Source organism: Seriola lalandi, unplaced genomic scaffold, assembly GCF_002814215.2.
Source record: "Seriola lalandi dorsalis isolate HSWRI2012SDOR001 ecotype SW California unplaced genomic scaffold, Sedor1 jcf7180002054986, whole genome shotgun sequence".
In the NCBI taxonomy this organism is placed as follows: Eukaryota; Metazoa; Chordata; class Actinopteri; order Carangiformes; family Carangidae; genus Seriola; species Seriola lalandi.
In genome coordinates, this window is record NW_019525535.1 from 76,339 (window position 1) to 86,958 (window position 10,620).

Genomic DNA, 10,620 nt, shown 5'->3' on the forward strand with positions numbered 1-10,620 from the left:
TTTTGTGTCAGGCACTTTGTTTATTTGTTGAATACATAAATAACCCCTTGATAATGAAACCTATCAGTGAGTTTACCTGCCCTCTAGCGCCACCATCAGGCAAAACTTTTAAATTAGAATTAATTTATCTTGAAAACTTTTCATACAAATCTTCTCAAATTTACTGACAACATTAATGACCACAAGAGTATGAATCCTATTGGTTTTGGTGATGATATGACCTTCCCTGTAGCGCCACCATCAGGTCAAACTTTCAGTTTTAGAGTTAGTGTATCTTGAAAATCTTTCATCCAAATCTTTTCTAATTTGGGGTGCACATTCATGACTCTCACAGAATGAACCATATTGACTGATGTTGATAAGCCCCCCTTTCCTCTCATAAACATATTTATTTACTTATTTTTATCTCCTTTTCTTGTAACATATTTGTGGTTAGTCACTATGAAGTCATACTCACCCCTCCTCTTTTGTTATCCGGGCTTGGGACCGGCAGTGGCAGAGTTAAAGAGTTTTTTTTTTCCTTTTTTTTTTTTTTTGTTTATGTTTTTTTGGTGTTTTTTTTTTGTTTTTGTTTTTTTTTTTTGTGTGTTTTTTGGTGTGTGTGTGTGTGTGTAGGGGGGGGGTTACATGTTTGAAAATTCACCCATTTGTGAAACAGAAACCATAATTAGAACAACAGTCAGATAGTCAGAACATGGAACAGTTCTTTATGCCCACAGTCAAGCTTTTAGTCTGCACTACTGTACACAGGATGTGCAGAGAGTGTGTGCATGCTCCTTGCAGACATATTTCTTGCATTGCGAACAGGTCATGCTGGTCTTGGAATCATTTCGGGTGGGACAAACCTGACACCTGCCGCGTTTCTTGCCCGCGGTTTGTACCATTGGAGGAGTTGGGGTGTTTGTCTCTGTCTGTATGTCCCTCACAATAGCTGCAGCAGCTGTTGATGCTCTTGGAAGGCATCGTCTTCTCTCAATCTGTGGTTTCACCAGTGCATTACCAAGCTGCTCCAGGAAAATCCTCCTGCGGCTCAGTTTTCCCCTGTTCCAGTCCTTGTTTATTTCACACCATATCACAAACGCATTGTATGCACTCACATCAATGATGTGGAAGAAGATGACAAGGGGCCAACGGGCAGTCATGCGTCGACAGCTGTATGTGGCTGTGACCTTGTCCAGGTTGTCCACCCCTCCCTTTGTCTCATTGTAGTCCAGCACCATTTGTGGTTTTTTGTCTTCTCTGCTGCTCAGGGCATCATCTTTGTGCATGGTGCTAAGCAGCAGGACATTTTCCCCTTTCTTGGGGCAATAGGAGACCACAGTTGCTTTATCAGTGAAGGCAAACACTGAAGATGTTACCTTCCTGTTCTTGACAGCAAGTTCAGAGGGAAGCTCTGGTTTATTTTTTCTCACTGTCCCCAACATCGTTACCTTCCTTTTCAGCAGTTCCTCACCCAGGGCATAAGATGTGAAAAAATTATCACATGTAATATTATGCCCATGCAGTCCTTCAGCCATATCAAGCACAACCCTTGTGCCCTGATTTTTTTCCGGTGCTTCGCCAGGAGATTTGCCTGTGTAAACCTGCATATTCCATGCAAAGCTGGACTGTGCAAACGCTGTCCCACGAAACGCAACCAAGCACTCATCGACAGTCACGTGGGGGCCTGGATTGTAAAGCAGGGGTAAACGCTGCACCCACTTGTCCCACACATCCCTTATTGCCGCAAGTTTGTCACGTTCGCGTCGGCCGTGCCTTGTTTGTTTGACATGGTGGCTGGAAATATTGCCCTTCCAGTCTCAGCGTTCCAAAGGCTTGCTGTTGCTTCACCTTTTGATTTATAAACTCCTGCCAAAATGAGCAAGCCAATGTAGGCTTCCAAGTCGACTACATCCAAGTCTTTCCAACTGTCCCCATACACACGCTTCCCCTCTAAATTTGTCATCCCAAGTACAATATTCTCAATCGATGGTGTTATGAAGAGCTCTAATGATGACTTGATGTCTTCAACATGGCTGATTGCATATCTGGTGGGGCCTGGAACCATTTTGATAATATTAGTAGCGCTAAGTCTACCTTGCTGTCTAAGTGGGGAAAGGGGCCATATTATCTTTCCATTTTTGGAAAGGATCGTGTCTGCTGGTGGTTGAGAAGCAACAGGAGGGTCAACACTCTCATTCTCATCAGATGAGAATGCCTCAAAATCAGGGTCCTCCTCAACACAATCCTCTGTCTCAGAAACATTCTCCTCTATGTCACTTTCACTGTCAAAGAGCTGTTCCAAAACGTCATTGACAGTAAACCTTTTCCCAGAAGACATTTTCAAATGAGAGAGCATGCAGATTGCAGTGTACACAGAGCACAAAGAGGAATGATGTGGATAGAGGGCTGCAATGCAAGCTTTTATATGTTTGCTCCTCCCTTATTTTGCATGAACTACCAATGTCCTTGCAGGAATACCCCGCCCTCCACAGAGCAGGAAAGTTTCCCCCCATTATGTATCAACTCAAAAGTATCAACTCTGCACCTGCAGGTGTGGGCATGTTAGGTCACACACACAGACAGACAAGTTTTACACAGCTAAAACAGCTTGGGGTCAAATTGACCCCAGAGGACCACCGATGCGTGCAATATGCGTTCAGCACATTGAAAAAATATTATCATGATAATTTTACGCTTAATCAGTTGTCCCCATCAAATTAGGAAAAGTCATGAAATATGGAGCAAAAAAAAAAAGCCAACTATTGTTTTTTGAATGATAAACATTGAATGGGGTCAAATTGACCCCAAGGATAATAGGAGGGTTAAATTGTTTATAACCAAATCTTTCCTTTTATCAACCACGTCCACCTTAATGTAAGTCAGTCAACAATCATCAAAGCACATCCTGCCTGGAGAACACACAGCACACACATGGAAATATTGTTTATGAATATTGGCTTATGAAGGTATTTGATCATTTGATCTTGTTATGACTTGTATTGATTTTAATATCTGTTCTCTGTTTTCTGACAAAAGGCAGAACTGAACCTCACGAATCTTTCAGTCAACAGCTCCTGTTGAATCTTTCTGTGTGCAGAGTTCAACAGTACAAGAGTAAAAACAGTGAGCCACTTGCGTCCCTCACTTTTCATCCTTCAGTTTAATCCTCTGGAGCCAACAGTGAGTCAATGTTAAAACAATATCACACACACCGACAAACAAACAACCGCTCTCCTCTCAGTGATTAAATATCAGCAATAAAGTAAATCAATCAATACTCACTTTGCTTTTTTCTTCAACCACAGACTTTTTCCGTCTTCGAGGTTTATAGCTACTTGGCAGCCGGAGGGGGGAGGAGGAACTGTTCTGGTGAGTGGCAGATACCAACACTGTTTCCTCCACCTGTGTGCCGTCCTAGTTACCCAACATAAATGCTAAACTTTTAATATGGAGAGAATATAAATGTCAACAATTATTTGAGTTTGTCCAAATTTGACTGTTAATCCTCACAGTATCTAAGTGAGATAGATACTGTGAGGATTAACACAGTATCACAGTACCCCCCCACTGCAGTGAACAATGGTTAAGCCCCATTTCCTGCCCAAAAGTAGAGACGTTGATACTTTCAGTTTCATGTTTTGTGAAAAGGGAGTAACTGCAGTTTATGTTCTGTGCAGCTGAACAACAGGGTTCATCGTTTAGACCTGAATCATTTATACGTTTTTTTACTTATGTAAAATATCACACGTTACAGGTATTACACTTAAAGTTTTATTCAAGTATAGACATGTAAGCAATTCAATGCATCTGAAGTAAAAGTACATGTAATGCCCCCCCCCGGGACAGTGCACATAAATCAACACTGGTATTTTGAATTAATTTTTACTCCTATACTTCAACAAAAACCTGATTAAACATAAAAATACAAAACAAATATATAAAAACAGAAAATGTTTCAGACCTGAAATACTAAAAAAACCCAATATAATCAGTTACACAATATTATGATTGTGACTTTATGGTGAATCTTAAAAGAAATCTTTCATAGCTGTATTAAAAGAATAAACCATCAAAATCGTCAAGGAAAGCTAAAAACAAGTTTTGCATCAAAGTGCTTTTCAAAAACAGACAAATATAATCATAATGACAAACAGTATATGTGGAAATAAAACAAACAAGAAAGTTAAACCGCAGTTTAACACACAATGAATCAGATAAAAATACAAACAGGTTAAACATAATTAAAATCTTGAAAATAAAAGTATCTCAAAGGAAAGTTTCCGACACCTGTTGATCTGATTGGTTCTCCAGATTATTACATGATTATTATCTGGATACGTCGGATCAAAACATTGTTTCCTGAGAAAATGACAAAACTGTTAAGAAAAGTGATAAAAATATTTCACCAGATTACCACCAAAATTTAATGCTCTTTCCCCAGGCCCCTCCCCCATCCCTCCACCAAGTTTACTGTCGACCTGCTGACAAATAAACAAACCAACAGACACAAGTGAAAAATAATCTCATTAATTAAAATTAGCTTTAGCTTTAGTTTGCACATCTTCAGTTACTAATAAACAGGAAACCGTCCACATCTGAAAAATGAAAGTTATTTTTTCATCTTTTCAGAAGCTGTGATTTTATTAATCTTGCTTCCTTGTAATACTACATCTGCTGAGAAGGGCATTTTCTGAAGGAGCCTTTCCTCAAAGTCCCCGTCCAGTCTGACACCAACCGCCTTTGCCAGGAGTTTAGACTCCACAAAGAATGTCTCCACCTGGTCGTTAGTCTCTGCCTCCAGGTGAGTCTCCATCTTGGTGGCGTCTGTGATTCCTATAATCTTCAACGTCACATTCAGGACTTCATCATTTGGGATCTGGACAAAGACAGATCGACAGTTGCAGTCACTCATGAACGTAGCAGGGAGGAGGGTGTAATGTTTGTGCGGTGAATCAGTGTCTCGTCTCTTGGAGACCAGGACGTGGTAGTGATGGGAATAACGGCTCAAAGGTCAACGTTCCTTTTACCTTTTGTCTGAACAGCAACAGCAAGGCAGCGCTGTCGGTGTGAATGTAAACTGCTGTAACTGCTCTTTCAACATTAACTGAGTGCAACTGAACATAATATTCCTATAACAAACTGACCACAACTCTGCACACCCTTACCTCCTTACATGGTTTTACCTGGCCTTGCTTTATAGTGGGCGGGGTTACAAGGTTTACCTGTTAAATAATCAAGGTGTGAAATTTGGGCACAAAAAGCCGTCTGTCATAGTTGGTGTGGTCATCAGGTGCACCGGGGGAAATCCCACTGGATCAGTGGACCATCAAAAAAATCACATTAGCATCAGTAGAACAGTGTGTAGAGTTTGATAACGGATACCTTCAAAATGCTGGTGTGATCAGTTGAGTTCAGCGACACCATGTCAAAGTAGACACTGGTCTTCATGTTGGTCACTCGGACAAAGTCTCCATGTGATTTATCTCTGAGCTGCTGGGTGTCGTTGCCCCACAGGGTGATCCTGATGGAATCTGTGTCGTCTTTAAGGATGAAATCCCGCTTCTCTTTCTTCCCCCGTTTGGTTTTCAGTTTGACGTGTTCAACACGATCGATCTGAGCAAACCAAGACCACAAGATTCAAACAATATTAGAAACAGCAGCTACATGGCTCTCGGCTGTCGTGTACTGGATGGTTTTCACATTTCACGTTACATACAGCTGATTGTCTTTGATATATAAATGCACGCGTCAAATAAAAGAATGAACCTGAAAACCTGGGGCCTGTTGCTCAAAACCCTTTAAGTACACCTTTAATTTGCGTGAGGGCGGGGTTACCTTAAGGAAAACGTTACAGGCCCTGTGTTTTACTTATTCTATCGGCCCAAGCTACATATGTAGAGAGGTCCGCCCCGGCTCTGATGGCATTTGATAGCTTGTTCCACCACCGCGGAACCACAGACCAGAAAAGTCTGGAGCATCTTTAAGGGTTTCACTGTCCGTGAAGTAAGGCCTGCCAGAGGGGCAATGCAGTGGCCGAGATGAGAGATGACCATCGCCTGGTTCAAGAGCTGGGTGGAGTACTGAGTCAGGTAACGCCTGATTTTTCGTAAGACGAATGCAACGGTCAGAGAAAGAGAGGTGGTCATCCAACATGACGCTCAGGAGGAAGTGAGTAGGAGTTGAAGGCAGTTTAAAGGTGCGTTAGCTCGGGGTTAGAGGACTCAGCACTGCTGCTTCCCTCTGCTGGGCCTGATTATCACTCACAGCTTCCACAGAAACGCTCAGCCAAAACACCATATTTCTCAACAATATAAAAAACAAACTCACCTTTGTTACAGTTCCTTCAACGCTCACTAATGTTTTGTCATCAAATAATTTGGCCTTTGCGATGGAGAAAATAGGACTGTGGCGATAAATGAGCGTCTGAGCTTCCACCTCCAGCTTCTCTGGAACATCAACAGGGTACGTCCTCGACACTGTGCTGTCTTTAAACACTTTCAGGACTTTCTCATTAGAGTGATCAAACATTTCCATTTTGACGTTTTTGAATATGTAGAAATTCTTTTCCATGATTTGTTTAAAGCGTTCTTCTCCATAAACCATCACTTTAATGCAGCTTGTCTCATCAGCAACCGCCACATAAAAGAAGAACCTTTTCACCTTCTCTTTAGTTTCATAGCTGCGCAGACAAGATTTCTGCACAATTTTCCCAGCTACGGGTTTTTGACAGAAGTCATCACTGTTCCTTAGATCATGGATGGTTTTCCTCTGGACACAAACAGAGCAAAACAAATTAAATCATACAAGTCAAGACAAAGTCGAATGAGAAATAAACTAGAGATTTGAAGAAATCCACTCACCCAAGAGGGAATGTTCTCCTGGAAGAAAAACATCTCATTAATCCTCAGCTACTCATAATGGACGAGCTGATATAATGTGCAAATGTGACATTTATGTTAAAACATTTTCTTTTTTTTTTTAGAAAGATCAAGTTCAGATAACTGAGATATAATTAATTAGCTGGTTAGCATGCTAACTTCAGTGGAAGACAATAAGTGAAATAGGACCGAACAAAGTCAACATTGGTGTTTGTTTCGACCTCTGGAGACAGATGTTGGTGAGTGAAGGAATCTCTTCTAGACTGGTTAGTAAACAGCTGCTAATGCTAACGTTAGCTATGAGGCAATAGAAGAAATTACAAAAGGTTATTTTAATACTAATTACTATACAACTAACTACTAATTTCTTTTGAGTGCATAAACAGTGTGAATGTGCATCTTATAACTTATACTTGAATTATTACACATTAACAAACAGTGCTGTACTGTCCATCCACATTGTTATTATATGTATATAATATATGTGTATATGATTCTCAGCTGCATGGCACCTCTAGGCAGGACATGCTGATAAATGTGGACATGGTCATAACTTTATGTGAGAATCTTTACCCTGGCTTTACCCTGACTGAGGTATTTTATCATACATACAGTTTCTATGTCACTGTGCTGTAAGGTGTATTCATTAGTAACCAGGTAACAGGTTACCTACAAGTTACTCACCTTGTCAGATTTGCAGCTCTTCTGTTGATCTTTAAAAGAAGAAACAAACATCGGTCAGTGAGTTTCTTCACATTTTTCTAAATGACTTCCACCAAACTTAGTTTGAGCTCATTCTGTCTTCGTTATCAGCTGCTCCATTTTATTGAAACGTGACAATACATTTAAATCTATTTAGTACAGATTGTCTCAAAATACATGTCAGCTTGCATTTGGGCTGTTATGGTAATTTTGTCAAAGATGTCATGATGCAGATATTTATGAAGTCAAACCGTCCATCACCTACCAGCCTCTTGCTCCTCATCCGAGGAGTCGGAGTCACTTATGATACCGTTCTTCATAAACCCTGAAAATTAAATGTAAGAAGTTACACACACACTTTATGAACTTTTCCTCTTCCAGTCTAAATCCCTGCACACAAGCTTCCTCTGGTCAAGTGGTGGAAGAATAACTCAGGTCCACGTGGAGAACAACTGATTATATTATTATATCATAAACTGAATATGATTCATCGTTGGGATTTACTAGTTTTTATTAAGATAGTGCTGTTACTTTCTGTTTCTTAGTAGTACATAGTATTATGTAGTGAATGTCCTGTATTGTGCTATTTCTGTATTTTCTGTCGACTACAAGTTACTGAGCTTTGAGCTCTGCAGCCTCTGTGTTTGTGCTCTGTAGTTTTGGTGGCTCTGCTACTGACGAGACACAATTAAAACTGTTCACCATGGAAACACACGATGACCAGATGGGCTGACGCTTGGTGTCACCTCAGAGACTTTGAGTCACTGAGTCGCCTCTTGGCCTCGAGTGGCCATTTGAGGGACTCCATGTTGTGGCTTCAGGTTTCAGTCCTGGAGGTTTCTGCTGGTCGCAGCAGATCCAGGTGGAGCTCTGTGACTGTGTTTACCTACCAGCTGCAGCCTCTTTCTTGTTGTCCTTTGACTTCAAGTCACTTTTGCGTTTCCTCTTCTTCCCTGAAAATGACACAAAAGTTGAACACACTCATTGTTCAGATCCACAACTACTGAAAATCAACAGAAGCTGATTTCTTCTTTGATGACTCAACAGCGTCACTGTCACACTCTCATTTAGTATTTTGACCAAGCAGCTTTTCTTCGTAGACAATTACTGGACTGTTGCTCAACACCTGGACAAATGAGACCAAAACCATGTCTATAGACATTTAACACTAGAGCCAGGAAAGAACACAACAGGTTCTTTTGTACTTTAAGTCAAACATAGGAAAACTTCTTACAACCCTGAAGCTTTATGTGCACCTGTGGATTGCTCTCTTGACAAAGACTAGAGCTCGTCAAGCGAAGACGACAGCAGCTTCAGTCGGAGGTTTGCACATTGAGGATAATCCGGGGATCTTTGACACGTGATTAGCTATAGCCAAAGTGTGCTTGTCAAGCCGTCCTAGACTCAGCCTTTGCTGCTCTGAGATCAGTTATGCTGGCGCAATTGGCTGCTCGGCTCTGCTTGCTTAGTCATCGCACGCCACTGCTACCTAGTATTAATATGTCATTATAGCGAGAGTTGTACTTTTTCTTTGAAGGGGTCTGAAGAGTTTCTGAATGCACTGGATAAACATGGTCAGCAGACACACTCACAGACGACCTGGTTTACACAACATTTACTTTGTGAACTCACCCTTCGTCTCTTCCTTCTGTTTCTGCCTCAGTTTCTCCACAAAGAGTCGCAGCCGGCCCTGGACTCTCTCGTCCCTCCTCGGGATCTGATCCATTACATTATCGATTACAGAGATGGAACCCTCTAATCCGTAGTGCTCAATGATTATTCTGGCCATCTCTTCTCTGGACCTTTCAGTCTTCACACTTGTGGGGATTTTATCCAACATTTCCAGCATCTTTCTGTACTGTGGTGACTCCAGCTCCTCCAGGCTGGAGGTCAGGGCTTCTTTCCACTCTGTCTCCGAAATCATCTCTGACAGAGACGAGACGACAGAAGAGTCAGAAACAGTTCCTGCTTTAACCTTGTTTTCTTCTTTTACTTCAGACACAAACAACAACAACAACAACAAGATCCTGTCTGCTGTATATTATATATATATTATACACACTGTCATGTTACTGGTGACTCTGAGACACACAACATGTGAACTGTCATTATAAACATGTATGAGAGGGACTGTGCGGCCCTGACCCTCAGTACATTCATTCAGCTGCAGAGATGTGTATAAGAGACAGCAGTTTAGTCGTGTTCCTACTTGTTTATTCTGATTTAAGTATTTAATTTATTGACGTCACCTTGTCTGCACACCTGCCACTTTGTTTATTTCAGCCACAGAAATCATGTACTTCACTGTTTTATTTTATTATTTAAGGGAAAAAAAGTTAAACTAACGACAAACAGGTTTTTAATAAAGTTTAAGAGAAGCTGATGTCGGACAGGAAACACTAACTTAACTCAGAGATTAATATCACACAGACCATGTCTCCATTTAAACTGAATATCTGATCTCATCAGGATCAATAATCAGTTTGTTTTCAAATGTACGAGGCTTCAGACCAATCTTCTGTTTTACACACACACTTTATTGCAAAGGAACATCCACCATAACAGTTTTGTCACAGAAACACTTTGAGTTTGAGCCAGTGGCTTTAAAAACAAACATGTTCACACTTAAACTTTTTATTTATTCAGCGACGCGTCGACTTCAGCAGGTTCCACCGAGTTTCTTCTGCTCAGAAAATAAAGATTATAAACACAGAAGATATAAAATGATGAAACTGACTCGGTCTGTTTAAACGTTTGTTTCCTGCTTCAGCTGAAGATGAATTTATTTCTCATGTTTGAATCGTTAATTTAAATCCAGGAAATAAATGTGACATGCAGGATCTCTGAAGCCAAAGTGTCAAAGGAATGATGCAACACTTCATCCAACAACAACAACAACAACAACAACAACAACAACAACAGGCGACAAACACATGGAAGGTTTCAACTTGAAAATAAATAACTGGTGATGCCTGACCACCACCTGTAACGTAAACTGTGTGGACAGAGGACGACCTCCAGCTGCTGAGGTCAGAGGTCAGGCTCAGGTCCTCACTGC

The 10,620-nt window shown here is 40.9% G+C and overlaps 1 protein-coding gene across 1 annotated transcript in view; it reads right to left on the reverse strand.

The window, feature by feature from the left end:
- LOC111647374 (uncharacterized) overlaps nt 1–9,504 on the reverse strand; it is a 14,719-nt gene extending 5,215 nt beyond the window's left edge. Inside the window, exons 1-9 of the mRNA XM_023396972.2 lie at nt 9,195–9,504; nt 8,453–8,515; nt 7,828–7,887; nt 7,545–7,573; nt 6,843–6,860; nt 6,310–6,750; nt 5,365–5,595; nt 4,595–4,858; nt 1,001–1,298 (exon numbers count right to left, since the gene is read on the reverse strand). Of these exons, the coding sequence (XP_023252740.2) occupies nt 1,001–1,298; nt 4,595–4,858; nt 5,365–5,595; nt 6,310–6,750; nt 6,843–6,860; nt 7,545–7,573; nt 7,828–7,887; nt 8,453–8,515; nt 9,195–9,486 (1,696 nt within the window). The 5' untranslated portion in view covers nt 9,487–9,504. The remainder of the gene's footprint in view (nt 1–1,000; nt 1,299–4,594; nt 4,859–5,364; nt 5,596–6,309; nt 6,751–6,842; nt 6,861–7,544; nt 7,574–7,827; nt 7,888–8,452; nt 8,516–9,194) is intronic.
- Nucleotides 9,505–10,620: the final 1,116 nt, after the last annotated feature.